Source organism: Varanus komodoensis, unplaced genomic scaffold (genome assembly GCF_004798865.1).
Source record: "Varanus komodoensis strain SLA01 unplaced genomic scaffold, ASM479886v1 scaffold50, whole genome shotgun sequence".
In the NCBI taxonomy this organism is placed as follows: domain Eukaryota; kingdom Metazoa; phylum Chordata; class Lepidosauria; order Squamata; family Varanidae; genus Varanus; species Varanus komodoensis.
In genome coordinates this window covers 4,935,758-4,962,511 of record NW_025336088.1, presented here as the reverse complement: position 1 = coordinate 4,962,511, position 26,754 = coordinate 4,935,758, and the positions used below count along the sequence as shown (strand labels likewise).

General features: G+C 45.4%; 2 protein-coding genes across 2 annotated transcripts; both read left to right on the top strand.

Annotated features, from left to right (window-relative positions):
• Nucleotides 1-265: 265 nt before the first annotated feature.
• On the top strand, nucleotides 266-8,534 carry LOC123031712 (keratin, type I cytoskeletal 12-like). Its single transcript, XM_044446952.1, is given in 8 exon segments — nucleotides 266-874; nucleotides 2,382-2,464; nucleotides 4,204-4,360; nucleotides 4,772-4,933; nucleotides 5,037-5,162; nucleotides 7,013-7,269; nucleotides 7,401-7,426; nucleotides 8,437-8,534. Coding segments are annotated over 8 exon segments (1,518 nt in total).
• An 11,580-nt stretch (nucleotides 8,535-20,114) lies between these two features.
• On the top strand, nucleotides 20,115-26,664 carry LOC123031732 (keratin, type I cytoskeletal 10-like). The gene is made up of 7 exons (XM_044447000.1): nucleotides 20,115-20,194; nucleotides 20,237-20,558; nucleotides 22,127-22,209; nucleotides 22,760-22,916; nucleotides 24,392-24,553; nucleotides 25,159-25,284; nucleotides 26,443-26,664. The coding sequence occupies exons 2-7, from the start codon at nucleotides 20,241-20,243 to the stop codon at nucleotides 26,662-26,664; spliced, it is 1,068 nt and encodes a 355-aa protein (XP_044302935.1). The 5' UTR covers nucleotides 20,115-20,194; nucleotides 20,237-20,240.
• The last annotated feature ends 90 nt before the right edge of the window (nucleotides 26,665-26,754 follow it).

The window sequence follows — 26,754 nt, the reverse complement described above, 5'->3', positions numbered from 1 at the left end:
TTCCACCCAGTTAGCAGAACAAATACCAGGAGGGCACTGAATTTCCACATTGGTAGACAAACTTGGGGCTTTTTGCACACATCCTCCAGTTTGTTTGGGAGATCACTGAACAGGCAAAAAGATGAAAGTATGTTGCCTTAGGAGGTGTGGACTTAACAATCGGGCACTCCCTTTGCCTTGCATATAAGGCCAGTGGCTATGAGCAAGCTGTTCTGTTTCACCTCATCCCCAGAGCAGGTTCAGAGCGAGATCCTTTGGATGCACCATGGCTCTCTCCTTTCGCATGTCTGCCGGACCCCGCCAGTTCTCTTCCCGGAGTGCATATGGCGGAGGTTCTGTTAGGCTCTCCAGCTCCAATAGTGTAGGAAGCTTGGGGGGAGGATTTGGTGGTGGGTCCCTGCTCGGCTTTGGTGGTGGCGGATATGGCGGAGGGTTAGGCAGTGGATATGGCGGAGGGTTAGGCAGCGGATATGGTGGAGGGTTAGGCAGCGGTTATGGCGGAGGATATGGCGGAGGCTTGGGAGGGGGCTTGGGCGGAGGGTTAGGCAGCGGATATGGCGGAGGGTTAGGCAGTGGATATGGTGGAGGCTTGGGAGGGGGCTTGGGAGGGGGCTTGGGGGGCGGCTTGGGGAGCAGCTTTCGCGGGAGTGGAGAAGGCAGCCTTTTGGCAGGCACTGAAAAGGAGACCATGCAGAATCTGAATGATCGCCTGGCTGCCTACCTGGACAAGGTGCGATCTCTGGAGGAAGCCAATACTGAGCTGGAAAGCAAGATCCGGGAATGGTATGAGAAAAATGGCCCAGGGGCTGGCGGCCCAGGGATTGGCCGAGATTACAGTAAATACTACCCTGTGATTGAAGATCTCAGGAACAAGGTAAATGCTCACAGGGTCACCGTACTTCTTTGCCAGTTGAATTATTCTCAAGGTCTTGATAATAATTGATATTTTGCAACACTATGGTTCATGGGGGTCATGGACATGGATCACCTTGATAAGAAGAAATTAGATGAGCTATCCTGTTGGTCTCAAGAAAAGTCAGATATGATAGACAGAGTTGGAGTAGTGTCTGAGAGGCCTGGATTACTTACGTACTTACTTACTTACTCATTTCAAGCTTTTATAGACCATCCCATTGCTAGCATCTCAGGACGGACTCAGGTCTAACCTGAGCTTGGACTCACTGCACTCAGTCTTATTCACAAAATGGGAATTTTGGCCTTTCACCAGGAAGAAAAAAAGAAGAGAAAAGCAGAAATGAAGAGCAGAATCCTATGCATGGACCTTTTCTGTCATAGGATTGCACCTTGCAATCTGCTTAATTTTATCTAAGCTGCAATCCAGCAAACATTGATTTGGGAATAAATTCAAATCAACAATGCTGGCTTTACTTCTGAGACACATGCATCAGACCGGGCAGTAAACTTCTTTCACATTTGTAAAAAGGGGACTTTTTTCCTGCTTGACTATACTGGGGTGACTTTGGTTAACTGAAAGAAACAGCTCTCCACCAACACCTTCTGAAAATTCAGTCAAAACAGAAATCTGCTGTTTAGCTTAACTTTTGGTGTAGTTAGCAGCACCCCATGAAGGTAGGTGCCGGCTCGTGGTACAACCCAGAGATGAAACTGGAATCTGCTCTTCTAACAACATCCCTGTATCAATATAGCAGACTTCCATTGATCACTGGAGAAGAGGATACTATTCCAAAAAGAACAAGGGGGATTCAGAGTGCATGTCTACTCCAAGCGTATGTGCTTTTAGATGTCTACTCAGCTTCATTGCATTCAGTGGTACTTACACCTGGAAGAGTGGTATGTGAGGGCAGCCTCAACATTTCTGAGGCAGCTGTTGAGTGTTCTTTTGCAAACTAAAAAGAAGAATGATTTAATTTGCATGTATTTAGTTTAGAAATATTAGGTACAATCCAGTGGGGCTGCCTGTGATCATAACCTGCCATACCTGAAGGATTATGGGTGTCCTATACAGAATGGGGCAGTGCGGAGGTGATAGTGGCTTCCATACACGCCCCCCCCCCCCCCATTCTATAAAGGGGTCGATTTTGAACAGTCAATTTTGACTGTTTATCGGCTGCATTTTTGAGGAGGCAGACAGGAGGCTGAGGCGCTGCCAGGATACATTGTATTTTGGTGGCACCAGCCTCTCCCCTTCCCTCTCCTACTCCTAAAGCATCAGAGATGCAGTTGGATGGTCCTTTTCCTGCGAGCTGCAGACCACTCCAGGTGTGGATCCCCAGCTCAGAAGTCAGAGTCAACACACTGTCCAGAGGCCTTAGGATGGCTCAGCCCAGGAAGCAGCAGTGAAGCAGCAGTGATCACAGAGTAGTGCTGTGTTCTCCAAAAACAGTCTCCTTCTTTTCCAGATCATCAATGCAACAATTGAAAACGCCAGGCTAATTCTGCAGATTGACAATGCAAGACTGGCAGCTGACGATTTCAGGGTGAAGTAAGTAGCACGGTGTGGTGAAGAGAACAGATGATAGCCCACCTTCACGGCGCTGTTCACGTAGCCCTTCTTCCGCAGAGAGCAGTGGTGGAGTCCACAGTCGTTTGCACCCAGCAGTGCTTTTCCATTAGCAGGAAGCGCTTCTGCTTTTCGTAAGGCCAGACCCTGTTTATGCCCCTTGCCCCACCGACTCACATATCCTTCCTTGCCCCCTGAAAACCTGCTGCTCTGGAACTGTGTGGGCTGTGACTTCCCCTTTCTGTGCAGGGGAAGCGAGATTAGTGAACACTGTACCTTGTCCAAGCAGGGCTACTTCCCATCGATACAAAGCCAGCCCTGGATACAACCCAGTGGCTCAGTTCCTAGCTAGGCTTTCATAAATACAAAGGTTGCTTCTGTTTATAATCATGAGTGACTTCCCGAGGAGGATCCCACTGACAGGAAGAGGAGAGACCATGTTCACTTATCCCCCCCTTCCTCTAACTCCACCCTCAGCCTGTTTCAGAGCAATGTTCAAACCTCCAGGGCAGATTATTTTGGTGGCAGGGAAGTACAGAGGACTGTGCTTGGGGTGCTCAGAAATCCGGGCTCTGGGAACAAACCCCCTCCCCCCAAAAAAGATTCCTGTTAGGAGAGAAAAGGGCTTGAATGAGAGATGACAGAAGAGAACCGGTATTTGACAAGAAGCAAGCTCTCCCTAGAAAGAAACAGAAGATGCAGAATATAAAGCTTTAAGGTCAACGATAAAGAGAAAGAACATGGACGGCGTTTATCACAACCATTTCAATTAGCAGAATGGAATGGAGAACTTGAAGGATACAAAGGAGAAAAGTACTGTGAGCAAAATGAGAAACAAGCAAAAGCTAAGGAGTGGGAGAGTTTAAAACAAAGGTGAATGAGTGAAGATCAGAAATAGAAAAACCAGGTAAAAGAGAATTACACTCAGATCAGGTTACAGATTACTCTTTACAGATTACTCTCAGATCTTTAACAAGAAGAGCTGCATTCCCAGGAACAGATGTTTTCAATGCTCCACATTTATTTGTTTATTTATTTAAAACATTTCTATGCCGCCCCCGTCGCAACAAAGCCTCGGGGTGGCTCACAAAAAATACACAAAAACATACATAAGCAATAACAATATAACAATTTAAAAGAAAAAAAAAACATTTAACCCCCCCCCCCGGTGCATTCTCAGCTAATTTTAAAATCCTAATAAATACAATAATTTAGCAATTAAAATAAGTTTTAAATAAAAAGGTCTTAGTCTGGCACCGATAAACAAATAACGACGGTGCCAGGCGGACCTCTCTGGGGAGCTCATTCCACAGGTGGGGTGCCACCGCAGAGAAGGCCCTCCTCCGGGTACTTACCCTCCTAATATCATTCACAGAGGGTTCCCGGAGAAGGGCATCTGTTGCTGATCTCAAGGGGTGGGAGGGCATATATGGGCGCAAGCGTGCCTTTAGATATCCAGGTCCCAAGCTGTTTAGGACTTTATAGGTCATAACCAACACCTTGAATTGGGTCTGGACTTCAATGGGGAGCCAGTGAAGCTGATGGAGAACTGGGGTTATATGAGAACAATGCCCAGTCCCTGTCAGCAACCTGGCAGCTCTATTCTGCACCAATTGAAGTATCCGGACCATCTTCAAGGGTAGCCCCACATAGAGCGCATTACAGAAATCTAATTGGGAAGTTACCAGCGCGTGTGTCACTGTCATTTGAATTCTTCTTAGGTTTGAGAATGAAGTGGCTCTTCGTCAGAGTGTTGAGGCCGACATCAATGGTCTGCGCAGAGTCCTGGATGAGCTGACCTTGACCAGAGCGGACTTGGAGATGCAAATCGAAGGCCTGAATGAAGAACTGGCCCACCTCAAGAAGAACCACGAGGAGGTATGCAAAGCTTGCTTTCCCTATTTTACATTCCCCCTCCCTTCACTTTTACCCTACGGTGGAACTCAGGTTCCACCAAACCTGCTGTGCTCGCATGTGTTGGGCTATAGCAATGTCTCTGGAGAGGGCAGTCCTTACAGTCCAACCCAACTGGACAGGACCAGCTGCGGGAAGTTGTTCTGTGTTTATCAAAACACACACACACAAAGTGGATATAGTTGGCCACCACAAGAAATAGAAAGAGCTGCTCAGTGTTGGTATACGAAAGTTCCTCAAATCCTAAATGACATGCCCGTTACGGTAGCATCCAAATCAAAGGAGGCTCAAAGGAATCCTTCAAGAACAAGGGCAGGCTATTGGTTTGGGGCACCGTTGCACTGAATATGCGCTGCTTCTCTTTTGTCTTTGTAGGAACTCCTTGGATTGCAAGGCAATGCCACTGGACAAGTCAGTGTGGAAATGGATGCTGCACCAGGGGTGGATTTGACCAAACTTCTGAATGACATGAGAGCACAGTACGAGGTCGTTGCAGAGCAGCATCGCAAAGAGGCTGAAGCCTGGTTCAATGAAAAGGTGAGCATGTGGAGAGAGATTCCTTGCACACATGAAATGATTAACAGCATGTGAAGCTGTCCTACCTCCTGCTCTTCCCTCATTCTGGTTTTTGCTGTTCCAGAGCGGGGAACTGAAAAGAGAAATCTCTTCAAATACCGAGCAGCTTCAGTCGGGAAAGAGTGAAATCACAGACCTGAGAAGAACCCTGCAAAGCCTGGAAATAGAGTTGCAGTCTCAACTTGCCATGGTATGATGAGTGGATCCAAAGGATCTCTAACAAGATTTGCCGAACTATCCGGGATGGAATGTGGGGAGGCGGGATTCCATCCTGCCACAGAGAGGTTTTTTCTTTGTTTCCCTTCTATGGTAGGGAAGGAAAATAACTATCCCAGCCCCAGGGGATAGCATAGATCCTGCTTTGAGCATGTTGGAGGAATGTGGAGGCATAGGAAGCTTTGGATCCATGGTCTTCTCCAACATGCTCCTGGAACCATTCTTGCAGCTGCGGCCATCAAATTGGCAGGGACAATGGAGCCTTCCACCTCTGCACCGGAGGTGTCTCCTCCTGCAGATGTCCTTCAGCACCTGAGAGCTTCCCCTTCTGCCCATGGAGCAGGACATCCACAGCACCCTGTTGCTCCTCAGTACCACTCCTGATGGAGTGAGGAATTGCTTCCTTAGTATATTTCATGTTTACATTTTGCATCGATCACCTTAAAATACTACAATGGGGCTTAGCAAGAAGAGGGACAAAGGTTTACAATTACTTGTGAATCGTGTAAATATGTGTGTTAAGGTGACTCAGTGGGAATGAAAGAGGCTGGCCCAACAGAAAGACACCAAATAAGGTACTGGCTTCAGCAGGACACTCATGTGGATGAGTGTGATTCATCCAGGCTCCAGCCTCAGCAGTGAACTGGATCCTGTGGCTGAATGGGCTGAAGGCATGTTGGTATCTGAAGAAGCGATCCGTGATCTGCTGTGCAGGTGGCAAATTGCCTCTCTAACAAGGCTGGTGGAAGGGTTACAGGCATAAGGCCCTGCTGTCAAAATGTTTAGACTGTAAACTCCAGGCAAAGACCTGTACAACCTGATTGGCCAATTTAAAATGTTAAATCTGAAAAATCAAATAAAAATAACTATCAAAGGAGACTGGGAAGTCAAAAGAAGAGAATCTGTGGAAAGCAAGGTAAAGTGGAGAGGAGCAACTGCAGCTCTGTCACTGGAAGCCTGAGCAGAACCAAAAGCTTTCTGTTTCCTAACAGAAGCTGCCCTTTGCCTTTCAAAACTTCTATTGAATTTGTTTTTTGCTGTTCAAGGGAGTGGTTCTGTGACTCCTAGACATCACCAGGGCAGGGAAGGGGGCGGCGCGCTCTGGACTCCCAGATCTAAGGCCAGACACAGAGCTCTGACCTCAGAGATAGGAATGCTACTTGGACTTGGCGGGAGTGATTGTGGATGCTGAAAATGGCCATCTAGCAAAAATGCCGGAGCAGGAGGAGGGAGGTCCCTCTTGCTCTGCATAGGATAGCCGAAGTCCACTGAGGCTTATGAAGATCTTGACTGGCCTGGACTGCCCTCTAAACTGCTTTACACTTGCATATGGAGTGTTGTGTTGTATTGCATTATCTGTATTTGCAAGTTGTAATTTTATGAATGGCTGTGGACCACCCAGGGAGATTCGCCTACTGGGCAGTACAAAAATGAAACGAAATCCAGGAAACCACATTCCATGCTCCCCTCCTCCCAGTTTTCCATTGCCTCACTCAACGTGAAATGAAATCCCTAACAGCAAAGAGTTTATAAAAGACTCTTTGTCAATCGGAAGGCTTCACTATGGGCTAGTGGAGACCTGACGAACACTGAAACCAACCATTAACGTTTCTGCCATTTTAAGGCCAATCCAAACATCACATACAAAACATTTTCTCCTCCGCGAATTTTCAGAGGGAAACTTTGGAGTACAACATTCAGAGCACGGGTTGTGACCACCTGAGCAGTGGTTATGCCACCAGGTCATCTTCTTTTGCTTCATTTTGACATATTTTGTAATCTTCCACCTTGCACCGTCTCTCCCACCCCTCTTTTTCAACACAGAAAAAATCCCTTGAGGACACACTGGCAGAAACCGAAGGAAACTACTGTGCGCAACTCGGACAAATGCAGCTTCAAATTGGGAACGTGGAATCTCAGCTTTTCCAGGTCCGAGCGGACATGGAACGACAGAATGCAGAATACCAGCAACTCCTGGATATCAAGACCCGTCTGGAGATGGAGATTGAAACGTACCGCCGACTACTCGATGGAGAGCTTGGGTAGGAGAAGCACCAGAATGTTGCAGATGATTGTTCTCTGCCATTTGGTCAGATGGCTGTTACCTGTGCACTGAAACCATGCTCACTTTGCTGTCCCTGATTCAAGCAATGCAAAGTCTAAAATTTCTACGATCTCTTTGCAGCTCGTTCGAAAATTTTTCTGTGGCGAGTACCAAGTCGGTGGATTCCACTCAAGGTAAGCAAAATTTGGGATTACCATTGCACAAGTAGGATCCACAACGAAATGTTGCAGTGTAGAACGTTCCTGCTCAGGATCCAGCAAACTAGGCATGTTGCTTTCCAGGAAACTCCATTCCGTGCCCCTCTCCTCCCAGTTTTCCAGTCCCTCAGTCAGCAATCAGTCAGCATTCCACTGAGCATGCTCAGTCAGCATGAGACTGGTGTGTGTGCACGGACTGTTCCTCCCTATAGGGCGTGCCTTTCTCTCCTAAGTGGTTTTTGAACTCCTGTAAACACCGAGCCTGCTGATACCGCTCTCTTGTTTACATAAAGGATCTATTCTCCGAGAATGGGTTTACTTATTTTGAAGAAGCTTTTCCCAACCATGGGTCTTCTCTTGTTGTTGAGCTACAAATCCCACCATCCGCAGACACCATGACTCATGGTCGGGGAATGATAGAACTGTGGACTAACCATATCTGAGGACCCAAAATCTGGAAAGGCTGGTATTTAGGATGGTGAGAACAGGGGCATACCTCTCAAGGTTTTAATCCTCTGTCAAGGACAACGTATTCTCCCTTTTTTATTAGCTGTTCTTTTGCCTTTGTTCCCTTTCCACTGTCCTGGATTCTTGTTTGGGGTTATTCATTCCTGCATATATGTAGACCATCTACTGTAGTAGTTCTCATTGCCTTTTAGATTTACTTTCTGCCTCCAGAGACCTAGACACTTTGTCTGTCCACACTCATGTCACATCATAGATCCATCAGTTTCTGAGAGGTCATGATAAATTTTACTTTCCCAGGGTACAATTAATGCCCTCTGCTTTAGATGCACAGAAGCCTCCAAACTCAGAGGCTAAAGCATCCTAGTGTCCCCCAGTCAACATTAGATGGCCATGGGATTGTGCATTTAATGTCAGGAGGTGAAAATGTTTGCTCACATTGCTTCGACTGAGTGTATCTAAATGGAACACTGGTTGAGAAAGGAAACATTTGTATGCATTTTTGTCGTTTTCCTACTTAGATCCAAACAAAAGCAGAAAGATCAAGACAATAATCGAAGAGGTGGTAGATGGCAAAGTAGTTTCATCCAGAGTTGAAGAAGTTGAGGAGAAGATGTAAGGAAGTGTGAAATGTCAATGATTCATTCTACAAGGTCAAGAAATCATTAGATTTACTGCCTTCACCTTTTTTCTCTATCAAGTACAAAGATTAACAGAAGTAAAGATACATTTGGAATTTCCTTTTAGCAAAATGATTCAATAAAAGCTCTACTCCAGCATCCAAGCTATATTGTTGAAAGATCCCACAAAATTTTAATATGCTCACCAATTATTAAGCCCAAGACATTCTCTCTGTCGCACACACACCACTACATGTATATGTGTCTATATGCAACAAGTTTAAAAAACAGACATTGGTAGCCCATGAAATTGTCTCAGTTTGCCCACAAAAGAATTAAACAGGCTTGTACTATATCGCTACTCAGAATATAACATTGTGGTGAGTCACCTGGGGTCACTCAAGTGAAGGGTCTTTCCAAGACAAGGGAAATTGATCCAGGACAGAGGCTGTCAGCAAAGCAATAATGATAAAAAGGCAAAAGGACATGTAAAAATGCAAAAACCAGGCAAGACATTTTATTTAATGGCATCTAATGTGAAGGTACAGAAGATTTTTTTTAAAAGACCACACCAGGTGAATATTTATAGCCTGGCCACACGGAGAATAAATGGAAACATTAAAGGAAGAGCAGAGCCAGAGAAGGTTTTTGCAGACAAATGTGTGGATTTGCTTGTTTGTTTTACATAGAGAAATGAAAAATGAGTAAGAAATAAATGCATATATATTAAGGCAAGAGGTCTACTAAAGTAGGTTTCTACATCTAACCACAAACAACACAGTTCAGACTAGAATTTCAGAAAGATAGATTGCCATCTACTGGAAACTCAAAAAACACAACCATTTGAAAGTTTTATGGAAAATATTTTTTGCACCAGTTCAATGCTTCTGAAGCAGATTGGTAGGATAGTTCATTCACTGATTCACGTAGCTATGCTAATATTTATGAATGCAATTAATGTAGTGGCAAACTAAGCAGTTATGGAATAAAAAGAGGAGTCTTCTTACGGACGACTTTCTGGTTAAAGAACAGAAGATATAGAGTCGGAATAAATGGCAATTTCTCCCAATGGACCCAGTGGAGTCCCTCAGGGTTCTGTATTCGTTTCAGTCTATTCTAGATCATTTATGGAGGAAGTAGTGAAGTGGCCAGGTTTGCTGATGACACTAAACCCTTTAGGGTGGTTAAAACTAAAAGGGGTTGTGAGGAGCACCAAAGGGATCTCTCCAAGCTGGGAGCGGGGGCATCAAAATGGCAAAGGCAAAGCAATATAAGCAAATGTAGATTAACGCATATTGGGGCAAATAATCACAATTTCAAGTATACACTGATGGGGTCTGAACTAGATGTGATTCAGCAAGGAAGGGACCTTGGGGCAGCGGTGGACAACTCAGTGTAAATGTTGGCCCATGTTCAGCTGCTGTGGAGAAGGCAAACTCCATGCTAGGGCTAATTAGGAAAGGAATTGAAAAGAGAACTGCCAAAATCTTACTTCCCTTATACAAATCTTTCGTGCAGCTGTGCTTGGACTATTGTGTTCAGTTCTGGTTGCCTTACCTGACAAAGGTCATTATTGGTTTGGAAAAAGCACAGAGAAGGGCAACAAAAATGATCAGGGGGCTGGAGCAGCTCCCCTATGAAGAGCTGCTACAACGACTGGGACTGTTCAATTTAGAAAAAAGGCAAGTAAGGGGAGACATGATAGAGGTGCGTGGTCTGGAGAAAGCAGAGAGAAAGACCATTTCCTCCCTCTGCTGTAACATTCAAATGTCATGGTCGTCCCATGAAGCTTACTGATGGAAAGTTTCGGGCAGATAAAAGAAGGTACTTCTTCACATGGCATATAGTTTAACTATGGAATTCATTGCCATGGGCAGCGGTGATGGCTGCCAATCTGGGTGGCTTTAAAGGTGGACTGGGCAGATTCATTAGGGAGGAGGCGATCAGTGGCTACTAGCCCTGCTGGTTATGTGCTACCTCCTTTACCAGAGGCAGCATGTCTGTATACCCCAGTTGCTGAGGAGCTTGCGCAGGTAGAGGTCTTGCACCCGTCCTGCTGGAGGGATCTTGTGGGCAGCTGGTTTGCCACAGTGTAGACAGAGTACCAGACTAGAAACACAGAAACAGAGCGAGTCAGAAGGGACCTCCTGGGCCATCTAGTCTGACCCCCAGCTACAGCCGGCTCTGCTCATGACATGCCTACCGTGGGCATGTCCAGCCTATCCTTGAGCACCCCCACCAAGGGGGCTTCCACCACCTCCTGTGGAGGCCCATTCCACACCCTCGGGGTCCTAACTGTCAGGAAGTACTTCCTGGCATCCAAATTGAACCTTGGTTCCCTGAGCTTGGCTCCATTGGAATGCATCCTAGATGGATCTTGGGTCTGATACTGCATGGCTTTTCTTATGTTCGTATGTCAGCAGGGAAATAAATAAGGATAAGAATAAAGTGTTGGATATGACATATGGGATCATCTGTGATATTAACAGAAGCTTTTTCAGCAGAGCAGAGAAGGCTAGATAAAGGGCAAGAGCTGTCAGCTGGTGGTTCTCCAGAAGACCTACAGTTTGTCACCTACAGGGTTGTGGCCTACAACTCTAATGACCCTTCACACTGACTAAGGTGGCTAGGACTGATGGGAACTGGTGGCCAAAACATCTGGAGGGCCACAAGTTGACCACCCATGTTATACAGAGAGGAGAGGAGAGGAGAGGAGAGGAGAGGAGAGGAGAGGAGAGGAGAGGAGAGGAGAGTTAGGCAAATGAAGGTTGGGTGGGTGGAGGGACCAGTTCTTAGTAGGGCATCAAAAGTTAGAAAAGTTTCTAGAAATAATTGTTGGAACAGGTGTGGACGAGGGTGTGGTAGTTATGTTGCTTGGCTGGATGAATGGCCAACAGAAGACAGACAAAAGCATAAATTAATACTGAGCCTGAGAATTAATTAGCTCTCTCCCTCCATCCTTCCTTTTGGTCCATCCCAAACAGTTCAATAGCCTGACAGCCTGAGTGGAGATATTGAAGCCAAGCCTGGAGACCAGTGGAGTTAACAGCCTAACAGAAGCAGTGCAGCCAGACAATCAAGCGTTAGGGATGGAAGAGAGCTGAAAGAGGAAAGAGTTTCAGGCAGGGTGGGCAACATATGACCGCCCTCCCGCAGGGGTTGTTGGGTTGTTGCAGCTCCAATTCTCTCTCACCATGGGCTGTGCTAGCTAGGGCTGATGGGAGTTGTAGTCCAGTCACCACTGGAAGGCCAGAGGTTGCCCATCCATGGCCTAAGCAGAGAGTAGGAGTAATGGGAGAGAGCAGGGCAGACATAATTCTGATGAACCTACTTAAACCCTTCTGACTTAGGGAAAAGTAATATTTTTATAATAACCGTAAAAACAAACATAATAAACAGGGCTGCAATTAATTCATCAGATCAATACATTTAAAACCCTTGGTTTACTAAAAATAATGCCCCCAACTGGGCAGACGATATTACTGAGAGATGATAGCTGTATAGATAATTTGGATTCTAAATCCTTATGAAAACTGCAGAAAGCAACCTTCTCCCTTCTCTCACACATGAACTGTATACCTCTTCTGTGTTTTAAGTAATCAGTTATTAAAACTGGATGAAATACGCTTACTTCCGAAATATTACCTCTGCCCATATGCAAATTTAACTGAGAGATGAACAGACGAATTCTATACTCGATTCACACTGGAAATGGAGATACGCCATCCTTCACCAGAGTGGAAGAATGGCCACCGTCTCTCAAGTGCCTTCTGCACTCCAGCTCAGGGTTTTCCACCCTTCCTTAAGATCTTTTGGGTTGTACTTCTGCAAGGGTTCTCCTAAGCCTGTTCTTATTTCCATCCTGCACACAGCTCTTGACATCTTGCCTTCATGAGGACTGCTGCTCAGAGAATGAATTCAATAGCAGCAGACATGCCCCAGAAGGGATTTTGGCTTAGCCTGGTGACTTTAAATGAAATTGCTACACAACTTCCTATCTCAGCCACTAGAAGCAACAGTGTCAAAGATATCAAAATAGAAGATAGAATGGAAAATAGGAATAAATCCTATAGCCTCCCGGCACCATCTGGGATGCCATAGGATTTTTCAGAGCACAGGCATGAATGCCCTCCAATCTGGGCACTCAGGACCTGAAGGCAGAGCTCTTGCCCTGCCCACTTGCAGCTGAAGCAGGAAGAACCATGTTGGGTGCCCCTTCTCCTGAGGTCACAACAGGTCCTCAGAAGGCAAAAAAGGGACATGCTGGGACCAGGGAAGAGAGGAGGCTACAGCCCTGGAATTGTACACAGTCCCAGCCTCATTCCTGGCACTAAATCTAGATGGCCAAACCGGCTATCTCGATAAAATGCAGGGTGCGAGGTGGAGCAGCAGTACAGAGCACCACCATGCCTTGGGCCTTGCCCTGGATGCTGGGAACTCTGAGTCTGGAGGTTTATGAGCAGCTGCTGCAGGAGCAATAGGACTGCATTTGAAGGCCATGCAAACACACAATTAGAAAATTCTTGGAACAAATAGAGGACAGCGGTATTGGTGGATTTTTTTTTTTTAAATGCACAGATGTCTCTAGCAGAATCCCTCACTCACATTTGTCAAGAGGTGGGAACATGCTTCAAAAGCGACGAAGAAAGCCCTTCAATCACACACACCTTTCAAGGTGGGTGACATAAAATGATTCACTTGCTTTTCTCCAATTAAATTGGACTACTAATTCAATCACAACTATTTTCAGCAAAGGTATAAAAAGGTCATTTGGCCTTGGAACAACATTCTACATAATCAGTGCTGAAAAGTAAAGATCCTCTGCAGCAGAAATACCTGGTGGGTACTAATACAGAATTAGCTTTGTAGTTTTTTGAGGAATGCTGAGAGCTTTGGCTACTGGGCAGCATATTAATGAAATAAGGGAGACAAAATCCACTCTTAATTCCACTGACAAGGAACTGAGGAACAACCAGAGTGCCAATTCCAATTTTAATATTTCACTGGTATCTCTAGAGACAGACAATATTAAAATGCTGATAAACCGAGCTTGTGGCCAAGAATAAAATACATGCAATGAACCCCAGGGCTCCATTCTTTTGTCTAATTAGGTGGTTTGATGATGCTTTGAACGAGTTCAATGAACAGAGTATCCACATCCTTATGGCAAGGCTCCGAATGCATCTACCAAACAGCCCAGAGTCTCAGTCATTTTATTTCATTTTATTTTAATTTTTATTATTAATGCAATGGAACTGGTCTTGTCTGGTCCTTGCCATCATGCCTAGGTCAGCCCTCAGTGGAAAGACTTTTGATCCCAAGTCCTGAAGGATTTTTAGTATACCTGCTTCTGTGCACCTTGCAAGAATATGTCATTCAAACTATAAAGGTACATCAAGATATCCAATCACCAGGTTTTCCAAGTAATGGTTACAAGTGATCAAAACCAAACTCTTCCAAACCCCACGAATGAATCAGTCTAGCTAGTCACAATACCAGTGAAAGAAAGAACTGAAACGTGGAAATCAAAAGGCCCTCAGAGGGAATGCACAGAAAGCTGCAAGAAAGCCAGGGCTTCATAAACTGGGTGTGGATATGTCCATATATAGAACAGCCACTAAGGGCAATTTCCAACATGGCTGCCAGTAAGCCACCAAACTCGGAGGTTTGTAGGCATCTGGAGCCCAACCAACATAGGAAGAACTGTGAGGACAGATGTGAGCCTCTGCAGTCAAAGTCTCTACATTTTCATTAAAAGTCACCAGGCTAGGCCAAAATGTCCTCTGGAAAGGCTTAGACCCACCATCCTTCCAAACCCAGGAGCAGGATGAATGCTGAACCTGAGACCAAAGCTGAAAAAACAATGCCCAGCTTTACAGAGCTTTGCTTGCAAATCAAGCATACTTTGTGCAGGAGAAAGGCAAGAGCATGATTATTAAAAATCATGCTTGTTTTTGATCTGTAGCTTTAAAAAAACATCAAGCCCTCCAGCCATTCCCAAGTGGTCTGCAAAGAGAGAGAGCAGTTGCCTCTGAGCCTTTCATGATATGAGAGAACTGCTAAAAGCCAGAAAATGTAAACCAGGAAGTGAACATTTATCACTGTGCAGAGGGGTTGAGCCATGCTCATTCTATTCTGCATATCATACTTATATCCCACATTTTCCTGCAAGGAATTCAAAGCATCTTACATAATCCTGCTTCTCTACCAGTCCATTTTCCCTTAACAGTGTTCCAGGATCATAGCCAGAACTCCAAACTTGGAGGTTACTCCCTCCACCCCAACAGTGGCTTTGTTCTTTCCGCATCAGCTGAAGCCCCGAGAACAGAAGACCCACCTCAGGTGAGTGATGTGGCGAGAGGGGAGGAGTGAGGATCCTCTGAGAGACGATGCATCCCACTGAGGCCTCTTCTTCTTGCAAACAGGGGCAAAACACTGGGACAACTCAAAGCAGCTGTTTTAGAAACACAGAAACAGAAACAGAGCAAGTCAGACGGAGTCTCCTGCACCATCTAGTCTGACCCCCAGCTACAGCCAGCACCACTCACGACATGCCTACCATGTGCATGTCCAGCCTACCCTTGAACACCCGCACCGATGGAGCTTCAACCACCTCCTACGGAAGCCCATTCCATACTTCCTTACTGTCAGGAAGTACTTCCTGGCATCCCTTGGTTCCCTGAGCTTTGCTCCATTGGAATGTGTCCTGCCCTCCTCCGCAGGGGAAAACTGGTCTCTCCCCACCTCCGTGTGACACCCCTCACGTACCTATATATCACCAGCAGATCCCCTCAGAGTCTCCTCTTCTCCAGGCTGAAAAGACCCAGCTCCCTCAGTCTCGCCTCATACGGCTTTCCCTGCAATCCAGCCACCATCCTTGTGCCTCTTTGCTGCACTGATTCCAACCTGGCTATATCCTTCCTGTAATGCGGAGCCCAGAGCTGAACACAATACTCCAGTTGAGGGCACAGCAGAGTCGTATAGAGCGGCAGTAATGCCTCTCTCGATCTAGAAGCCACGCTTCTGGCTATGCAACCAGGGCACTTTTGTGGGGCAAGAGATGCACAGAGGCAACATTCGCCTCTGCACACCTTCCATCCTCGAATGGATACCCACGGCCTCTGCATTCAGTCACAGCTGGCCTCATTGGATGGTGCTGTGAGTCTGCTGGAATGAAAATGACAGAAAGCATTGTGGCACCTTAAAGAAATAACACATTTATTATGGATATCTCTATTACTCCATGATACTCGTAGATTTGTTAAGGCACCATAAAAGCCTGGGTGGTTTTCTCACTGTTATTCAAGACTGTAGCTGCCACCAACACCAATGATGCAACATTGACCACCCTCCTAAACCCTTCCCCAAAATACTAGAGCCCTTTTCAGACATCATCAGTTTCTTTGAGGCGTGTGGGGGAAGGGAATGGCACCAACTTGGCGGGCTGCTGCCCAACCTATGTACACAGATCGTACTAAACCGCCTGGGCGTGTTCTCCTTTTGTACCTCTTTGCTGTGCGACTCACAGGATTTTACAGTGATCCTTGTTTGTTCAAGATGCTTGTGCCTTTCTAGGGCATCTCCTAATACAGCTTCTCTAATGCAGCTGGTGTCCTCGCCTTCCAGACCGCCATGCTGGCTGGGAATGATAAAAGATGTAATCCACATTATGTGAGAATACAGTAATTACAGCAATAATAATAATTTCTGAACTTGCATCTGCACATATAACAACCTATGCAAATCACCATCTTTTTCTGCCTTTCATTTATTTTGGGGATGCATTTTATTTATTTGTTTGTTCAGAAGTGGTCATCTGATCTCATTCAGCTGCCTCTTTCTCTACCACTCCGAGCAGTGAGAAAAGAGCAAGGTGCATCAGGATTGTTGGGCTGTGTGTATGAACCAGTACACATGACCTGGGTTCAAACAACATGGCAGCCCAGATTCAGTGATGGAGGATGGGTTGAGTGTAGAGCTATAGGTTGCTCTTGAACCCAGCCGCTCTAACAAGCAATGCCTTGTTAAGCTATGCTGCTGTTAACAAACAACCTATGAAGGAAAGCCATGGTTTATTGTTGGGGTGTGAACCATGGGGTTATTCACCATGGTTAGATAGCTCAGCTGGGTTCAGGTAACATGACAGTCTACATCTCAACCACAACCCATAGCGCAACCCATACTCAACCCTCCAGTGTGGGTTATGGTGTCTGAACCCAACTGTGGTCCCAAGCTCAGAGCTGCTGTCACATAAGACTCCTGGGGGCAAAAAGAATGCGCACCCTTGCCTAAAACGCTGGGTCAAGAGCACATGCTGACACAGCATGGCAAGCCTCCAAGGAACATTAATATGGATGGCGAGTGTCATGTCCTTATGAACCCATATTAGTCAGATGAAGGCGTTCAACTGTCAATGAAACCGGGAAAAGTTACAGCAAATATCATTCACATCCCAGATATGGTGACTGTGGTTGATGGAGATGACTAACAAGTTAAAGAAAACTTTCCTTTGTGGTCTCAAAGCATGATTTATGTTTCAGGGTTTGGCAAAGTGTATGCATTGCCATGTGTATATATATATAAAGCATCATTTTAACTGAAAAGGAGATTAAGGTAGTCAGCGGTTATGTCAGGCCTTAGCTAATTAGTGGGGCAAAAATGACGTCATCTGCCCTTTGAAAGCAGGAAAAACAATTAGCCAGCACACATTTAAGTGCATTGTCACATATTCAACTGCCACCAGGCACTGACAGAATAATCATTTCCAGCCCACAAACATGACACTGGATGACAGTGATCACTTTTAAAACTGTTTGCCAAGTATCAGCTTGAATTACACCCAATGTATGTTTTGACCTTAAGACCAGACAGAGAGTTTGCCTATATAGCTATGAAATGTGGGCAACTCAGATAGTTTGGGCTCCACATAATTTTGGGAAACCTTTCCTAATCCTGCTTGCTGGGAAAATGAAATTTTAAAAAATGGTGCGTTCCCACCTGTGCTTTACCAGGGTGGTTGGATTTTCACATCACTATGGCTGCAATCCTCACACACTTACTTGGGAGTAAGTCCCACTGAACCCAGTGCGATTTGGGGTCCTTCTAGACAAGGCCTTTACACTGTTTTGGCCCTGCCTCATTCACATAAGCTCAGGGCTTGGGGAGGAGGGTTCAGATGATGACGTCTTCCACTCATGATGCTCCCATGTTTGCTCAACCCTTCTGTCTTTTCCTATAATGTAGAAAATCCTTTGAGTAAGGTGGGGTGGATGGAGCTGCTGCATGATGCCTCCTATTGCTAGCTCTAGGAGCCATCCCTCTGAAAGCACCTTACTTCTGAGTAGACATGCCTAGGATTGCACAGCAAATCAAATCGGCTGATGCTCCGACAAACAAGCAAAAGTTAGTCACCTGAAGTTTTCTAAAACGTGTCATATTTCGATGTTAAACTGACATATTATAGTTTTGAATGATACAGTGCAAGCCTCAAGAAGCAGGCAAGCAATTGCCAATCAGTGCCTTCTAGGCGATCCTTGCAAAGTGCAAGAGGAGTTACTAGACAGCCGTCGAGTTCCCCTGCACAACTGTCAGAAGTCTGTGATCAACAACCTCCAAGGGGATGGCATGTTCAATAGTACCAAGAGGGTATCACTGCGCCTCTCAATCCTGAAGATGGTGATCACACTGGACCAAGAGAGGAAAACTGCCTCTTTAATAGCACTTGGCATGCCCCAAGGGGCTCATGCAGGTCCCTCCTCAGAAGGGAGGGTTGGAAACAGACTGGCAGCTATCTGGGATGTGTCTGCGTGTGCGTTTCATTTGCTTTAATAACCCCGTTAATGATGGCAGCAGAAAACCAGGTCTGCATTCCTATTACTATGGCATTATGGCTGCCACATACACACTAGCTCTGCCATATTTGTCCATTTTTGCATGAATCAAAGTCTTAACGTTTCTACACACTTTTCTGTGGTGATCTGGTTATTTCGATGTTTGCTCATTCATTTTTGTCATATATGACTATTTTCCTTTTTAATTATGCAGCTGTTTTGCTTGTTTGGTTTTGTTTTGGTTTTGAAGAAGTAACAATCTCTAACTCTTGAAGTTGTTGTTATGAGTTGTCTTCACTGTATGCTGTTTATACATAGAAAGCTGCCCCATAGATTCAATCAACCAACTCATGTGACATTCTCTCCCCCTCTTCTATCATGCCCCAATACACCCACTGTAAACCAAGCAGCAGTGTAGCAATAGGGCACAGACCAAATCCCAGTTCAGCATTGCAGGAAATTTAGAAATTTTTAGAATCTAATACAATCCACAAATTTCTGAGAGGGGACCATTTAACCATTGAGGGGACCATCAATCAGACTCTGGGACTGAGGAAAGTCAAGTTCCCCTTCCCCAAAAGGATGCAACCAGCACCTGAAATGAGAGGGAGAGGGAGAGGGGGAGAGAAGTGAGGTGATTTCAGAGTGGGAGAAAAAAGGAGGCAGGACGGTTAGGCCAGACTCAATTATGTCTGCTTGAAAAGAGCTCTAATGGGACCTCATCACATCAAATTCACCTTTGAGCACTAAACCAACTATATCCACCATCTCTAAGCCAGTATCTTGAGGAATGTTAGGTCCTGCTACCTCTGAATTACGCCCCCCTATTTTGTCTCAATCATGTAATTAAAAATTAGTTTGCAATTTTGTCTTTAAAAAGTTGCAAACCAGAAGTACTGTCTCCTGACTTTTTTGGCAACTCCCCTAAAAAATGTTTAGGTTTGCTATGGGCCTGTCCACCCCATCTTTGGACATTTTTTTTTCCCTCAGGGGACTGGCTTGACCACAACTTCATACAATGTTGGGAAGGAACTCTCCTGGAGCTCCACAGGTCCTGAGCAAGGCAGAAGAATCACAGTTGCCACTTTTACCAAGGATTTTATGAAAGTTTGTTCATAGTGTGAGCCTTTAGCACAGAAATTTCCTTATCAAGCTGTGCTAATATTCACAAAACTTACTATAATTATGGGAGATGTAACCTTTTGGTAAGCACTGTAAAAAGTGATTGTGAATAAAAATAATTTAGGTAAAATAAAGACAAAAATACGAAGGCACTGAATATCAACAGATAACATAAAATAATGTACGAAGCAGGAGAGCTATAAAAGGAAAGTGATTACTTAATTTTGTTCCACAGAAGAGACAAAGCTATAATGAAGGGCTTGACCCACACCTCCACCTACTTTTCACCTCAGCATAGTGAATAACCAGAGGGAAGGGCTCAAATGCACGAATTGGGATTAGCTATTAATTATTATAATTATTTAATGATGGGGTAGGCTAGTAAGTTAGCACAAAACCTCGTACACTTAGGAGCATGATGCAACTTGAACATCGTATATAAAAGGGCGAGGGATTCCCTTCTGAGGACAGCCTCAGCTTCAGCCGCATTCCCACAGAGGGCAGGTTCTCTGCGCTTTGCCCCACGACAAAATGAGTTTCTATAGCCAGTCATCCAGGCAAGCATGTTCGTCCCGCAGCAACAGAGGAATGTCGGGGATGGCTGGTGGTGGAGCCTGCAGCTTGGGCGGTGGATCTGGTGGCAGGGCCTTTGGGGGAAGCTCCGGTGCTAGTGCTGGTGGAGGCAGGTGGGCTTCTGGGGGCGGCATGTGCAGCTTCAGTGGGACATCCGAGAGCAGATGGCAGTCCAGCGGCATGGCGTGCAATGCCGGCGGGTCCTCCTGGGGCTCTGGGGCCGGATGGGGCGCTGGTGGCGGAGGTTCATTCGGAGGCTTCAGCAGCTTTGAGAGTGGGGAAGGTGGGATTCTTACCGGTGACGAGAAACAAACCATGCAAAACCTCAACGATCGCTTGGCGACGTATATGGGCAACGTGCAAGCCCTAGAGGAGGCAAACAGTGAACTGGAGAAGAAAATTGAAGAATGGCTTGAGAGGGCGAGAGCAGGGCCCAGAGGTGGCGACCAGCGTGATTACAGTAAATATTATGCAACCATCGATGACCTTCGTAAACAGGTGAGAAAAGGAAAGTCTATGTGGCTATGCTTCTCCCTCTGTTTCATCTATTCTGTTTATCGTATGCTAAGATTGCATTCACATTTGTTTATATGGTTGTCAGTTGATGAGGTTGACAAAGGAGAGGGTTAACAGGGCCAGAGTGGCTGCCAATGTTCTTCCATGATCAGGTTCTCCCGTTGGCAGGAAAGTGGCATGTGGTCGGGGGGAAAGGACAGCCATTTTCCAAGACTTTCTTTTGGGAACAGGACAGAGGATGAGATTGGCTCTTTCTGAACTCTGGAAAGCTCCTCTGTGGGAAAGGGGAGTGCTTATTTATAGAGGTCTGATGGAGAGGAGTAGAATTTGCTCTGGAGTGTTTATGACCATGCTTACCCTGACACTCAATCTGTGCATTTGTAAATCAACTTAAGTTTCGGGTTAGGGTTAGGGTTAGGGTTAGGGTTAGGGAGCAAGCTGCAGGGTTAGGAGCAAGCCCTACCCAACTCAGTGGGGCTTGCTTTGAAGTAGACATGTGTAGGGTTGTACTTTTTGTCTCCAGTGGTCCTTCCTTCCAAAGAAAACAGAACGCAAGTACTACTCACTGCTCTGGGAAGTGAGATACACTCAACAATAAGCATAACATCATTTGGATTGAGAAAGGATGGAAGGAAGGAAGAACATGAGAAGTTCATGCAGTGCAGTACAATTCAGGTTTACCCAGAAGTAAGTCCAACTGCATTCATTGGGATTTACTCCCATGCAAGTGCACATTGGATTAGAACCTGGTGCAGCACAATATTGACTGTTATTATGTGTGGTCCAGAAATCATGATCCATAAGACTGACCTGCGGAATCCACAAACATGTCCTACTGGATATGTGCAATGCTTTGCCATGTGTTTCTCACTCCTATTTTTCTCATAATGACCCTGTGAGGATCAATTCAGCTGAGCGACAAGCCTGACCCAGAAGTGTCCATCCTTCACTTCCCATATCAACTTCCACATGATCCCCAAAAGGAAGACAGCATTTCTGCACAGTTCTAGATTGCACAGGAAGTCTACCTGATTCGAGACAGCTCCCTGCGCAAGAAGGAACCCTTCTAATACACTTAGGGCTGTGAGCTGGTGGGGTGCAGTGGTTAGACTGGGACTCAGGAGATCCGAGTCTGAGTCCCCAGTCAGCCAGGAAGCTCACTGGTGGACTGTGGGGCAGTCTCTGACTTTCAGCCTTACCAACCTCACAGGTAAAATAGAGGAAGGGCAACATGTTTGCTCCTTTAGATTCCTTGCAAAAGGAAAATGTTGGGAGTCAAATGTAATAATGAATAAAATCAACAAAAATAAAGAGAGGGGACAAAGCCAGTGTGTTTTGCCCAGTTACCATTCTAATTGCTTCTACTGGGCTAGGGCAAGGAGGCAGTTTCTGAGGTGTCCTTCTTTGACTTGCCAAGACTCCAAAGTTAGCTTCATAGCTGAGCTGGGAGATGAACCTTGCCCATGTCCAGATCCACAATTCTATTACAGTCACTATTATTGTTGTTGTTGTTGTCATTGTATTATTATTACTGTTGTCATTATTTTCAGATAATTACTACAACTACAGACAATGGAACACTCCTTCTGCAAGTTGACAATGCTCGGTTAGCTGCTGCTGACTTCAAACTGAAGTAAGTGAGGCAAAACAAGCAGATGCTCCGCATTTTGTTCTTTCCCGAAAACCTGAGAGGGGAATATCCTCTGGTGTGTACATATGCTAAAGCTGAAGTTCCAGCTTGCCTGTGCGCAACTGATTCACATCTGTCAGCTGTTTGCGCTTGGTACACAACATCAAATAGCTCAACACTTGACTAATTTAGTGCGTGTTTCATGACCTGTGACAAAAGCATTGCTAATAGGAAGGCTATAATCCTACACCCAGTTTCTTGAGTGTAAGCCCCACTGAACACAATGAGATTTACTTCAGAGAAAACACAGACAGGAAAATTTTGGACATTTGCTTTTAGGAAACTTCAGATAAAATGTGAGAGCACGATCCTAGTGGGCAGCTTTCGAACAAATGTTATAAATACTAATAAAACCAGGGGTGCAAGCTGATATTCAAGCAGAAATCAGCGAAGGTGTCCTATGAAACACCCACAAAAAAGAAGAAATTTTACTCTCGGTTTTCAAGTGTGTTCCACACAACTGCTGACCATTTTTCTAATCACTTTTGTTCAGGTATGACAATGAAATGGCCCTTCGCCAGAGTGTTGAAGTGGACACCAATGGCCTACGGAAGGTCCTGGATGAAATTACCATGACAACCAGTGATCTTCAAATGCAGATTGAAAGTTTGACTGAAGAGCTGGAGTATATGAAGAAGAATCACGAGGAGGTAACACAGGTCTTAGTTAACCAGAAAACATGGACTTGGTGCGTTCCCTCAAGGCAAAGTTTGCAGTCCATCGATGGCAACGGCAATGTTCTCACTGGTGTCAGTAGAAATGGGTTGTCATATTTTGGGTTTGAGAAGGCAAGACTCCCTGGGGAAGACAAACATGTTAGGGAAAGTTGAAGGCGGAAGAAAAAGAGGAAAGCCAGTGACAGGAGGGATTGAGTCCATAAAGGAAGCCGCAGCTGTGGATTCACAAGAGCTGATCAAAGTTGTCAAGGACAGGATATTTTGGAAGGCTTTCATTCAACTTGACAGCATCTAATGGCAAGAAAAAATTCAACTCTAGCTGTGCACAAACAAGGTGTTGACGTTCTTAATGCTCTTAATGGAGCAAAATACACAATGGGAAGAGTTTTGATCCCTAGTATATTGGATCCTGTCCCTTCTGGAGTCTTGGCCAATCAAAAATGCATTGTTTCTCAGCCAGGACATGTTCCCAGGAACCTCCTACAGTTCACTGAGGCAGGGTGGGCTTCCAGAAATGCCACAGCATTGCCTCAAGATTCAGATCACAAGGAGGGTGGCCATTTATTCTGCTTTACAGGAGACAGTCCTTGCTCAGAGTGCCCTCCTTGACCCTTGCAGCTAGTACAGAAAGAATTGCCCTGGCTGCCTCTCTGAAGCTGTAAGGACAACCTCAAAGGACAGTGGGCGCAGCCTCCTTCCCTCCCCATCTGTGAGGACCTGGCCAGGTGAAGGCTTTTCAGGGCAGGAGGAGCACAGAAGGTCTTCACCTTGGCACTCCTCCCCCCCTGCCTGGGATTCCCACAGCCCTGCAAGGTCAGAGGGTTCTAGGCAGCCTTGCTGGGTTGCATCCTAAATGGCACAACATGCATGCTAAAACTCTCCTTGCTCAGAGAGTCTTTGACCAACGTGCAGCATAGAAATGCTTTCAACTATAAATAGACAATGAAATAGAAATGACTACAACTTTTTCAAGAAATGGCCTCTCTGAGAGTACAAATGCATGAAAGCGGAAAGGATTATGCCAGAAGAGCAGGTGGGCTGGAGGCTGTTGGTGTCCCAGCCTCCGTCCCTCCCTGGGCTTGGTGCTCACCTGGATGGCCAGAATGGACGGCCAGGTAAAAAGCATGGGATGAGGCACAGCAAGAGTGGGGATGCACATAAATCTCTAGGTTCCAAGGCTTGTGTGCATCCGACAGAGGGGCCATTGGCTTGTGCCAGTCGTGGGATAACACAAAGTTGTGTGCTAAACAACTTAGAGACTGCACTACATTGTAAGAAGAGGGCTCTGCATTTCTCAGTGCCTCGGCCAGAGAAAACCAAAATCCTTGGAACCAAAGTGATGTAGAAAACATCCGATTATTCTGAGAAAGTCCTGATGTTAAAGATGCATGTTTTATTAAAGAAATTGCTATTGCAGACAGTTCAAAAGAACATCTTTATTGATGCAGGAGATGAACTTCGAGACTGACACCACGGGTGGCGGCATTGATGTGCAAATGAACGCTGCTCCTGGAGTCGACCTGACTGCACTTCTCAATAAGATGAGAGCTGAATATGAGGCCCTTGCTGAGGAGAACCGACAAGATATTGAGGCCTGGTTCAACAAACAGGTAAAAATGTTCTTGGATTAGGGGATTGCCACTCAAGAGATGAAGCTCTTGAGTTCTCTCTCCATCCTTCACCCTGCACTGAAAGGCAGGCAGGGCGGGAGGAGGCAGAGGCAAAACTCACTCCTTTTCCTCTGCTGCTTGATATTTTTGGCTTGTCGAGGTGATCCAGCTGGTTGAGGGTAAGACAAGTGATGGAGAGGCTTTAGGATCCAGCAGATCCTGGTCTCTTCCCCTTCTCCTTCTGCTCCCTGCCCACCATACCAACCCCCTTTTCTTCTACCTAAGCCCCTCCAAAATTGGCACTGTGACCTCCAGGAAGCAGCTGCTACTATGATCTCTAAAACACCTGCGGGGCAGGGGTAGGAAGAAAGCAATCTCGGATACCCACTCCCATTGTCTATGGCCTGAGGAAAGGACTCTAACAATTCTCTGTTATATTAGACATTGCCTTGTAAAGAAATTACTCCATTTGTTTGCATTAAGCAAAGTATTTGTTTTCTATTGTTTTGATCCAGTATTATTAAGGATGGTAAGCCGCTTTGAGTGTCATTCTTGGTGGAAAGGTGGAATTAAATAAACAAACTAAAGTAATTGCAATATTTCAGAGTCAAGAACTAAATAAACAGATCAGCAGGAACGTCGAAGAGACCAGCACCAACAGGAATGAGATTACAGAACTGAGACGCAGCCTGCAAACCCTGGAAACTGAACTGCAATCCCAGTTGTCTCTGGTATATGATTTTTTTAAAAACCATAATGTTAAAAGATGCTTCCTGCTGATTAATTTGCTTTGCTTTTAGCCTCTCTCAAGCTTAAGACAAAATGATCCAGCTCACAAAGACTGCTTGTCTAGTCCTGCACTCCAGATTTGAGCCCGCAAATTGAGTGAAGCTCCGAAGCATTGGCTCATGATGTATTTCTTCCCTCACTTTGCGTGATTTAGTGGGCAGTCCTATGTGTAGTTACACAGAAAGTACCCCTACGATTTAAGGGATCCAGTGTATCCAGTATTTCTGGACTAAGCAGTAAAGTGCAGCCTTCTAGAGCTACTGAAGCTATTTGATTCAAATGATGGATGCTGTGACACTAAATGATGGGAAAAGAGTTTAAGTGTTGGATCCAGGATTAGGTATACTTAGATTAGACCCATTGAAAACAATGGTCTTAAGTTAGTCAGGATTAACTCAAGTTCCTTTGATTTTAGTGGATGACTAAATCTGGATTCAAATGTTAGTTAGCAGATGAAGTCAAATTTGGAGAAATCTGGCAAAATGTCTGGCAAAAGATCTTGCAAAATGTCATAGTCTATCCATTAGAAAGTTGACCTCAGAATTTAAGACATTTGAAGATTCCTTTCAACTATTGGACAACATTGTTAAAAAAAAAACACCTAAATTCTACCATATGGCAATAAAATGCTACATATAGAATACCACAGCTGAGAATCACAGATTTGCAAAATGACTGAATACTGTACAATTATTCAGCAAATAGTTGAAGGAGGAGGATGAAAAAATAAATATAAGATGTTGGTGAAGGTGTAAGCTACGATATGCCAGAAGCCCTCTGCTCCTTTCCTCACTGTCCACAGGACAAGGAAGGAAGGAAGGAAGGAAGGAAGGAAGGAAGGAAGGAAGGAAGGGGAAAAGGAAGGGGGAGAGGGAGGGGGAGGGGGAGAGGGAGGGGTTTCAGAAAGAAAGTGAGAAAGAGGAGGAAGAAAAAGGAAGAGAAAAGGGGTACCCCCATTCACTCCTTGCCCACTGCCAGCCTACACATCCCCCTTAGCGTTTGTGCCGGATTACCCCAGGAGAGCTGCAACCCTCAACAGAGAACACCCACCCGTTTGCTCTTGGGCTTGTTTTCCATATTCCACTTCCATCTTTCCTCAGAAACAATCTCTTGAGGCCACCCTAGCTCAAACGGAAAGCCAGTACAATGCCCAGCTTTCCCAGATTCAAGGAGTGGTCAGCAACGTGGAAGGCCAAGTGCAGCAGATCAGGGCGGACATGGAGTGCCAGAATAGAGAATATGAACAGCTTCTGGATGTCAAGATCCGTCTGGAGAATGAGATTGAGACTTACCACCAACTCCTGGAAGGGGGAGACAGGTAAATAGGTAGAATGTGGAAGAAGCCTCCTATTCCTACATAACTGTGACCTTCCTTTATGCAAGATGACCCTTTATCTGAGGCCAGGTTTACA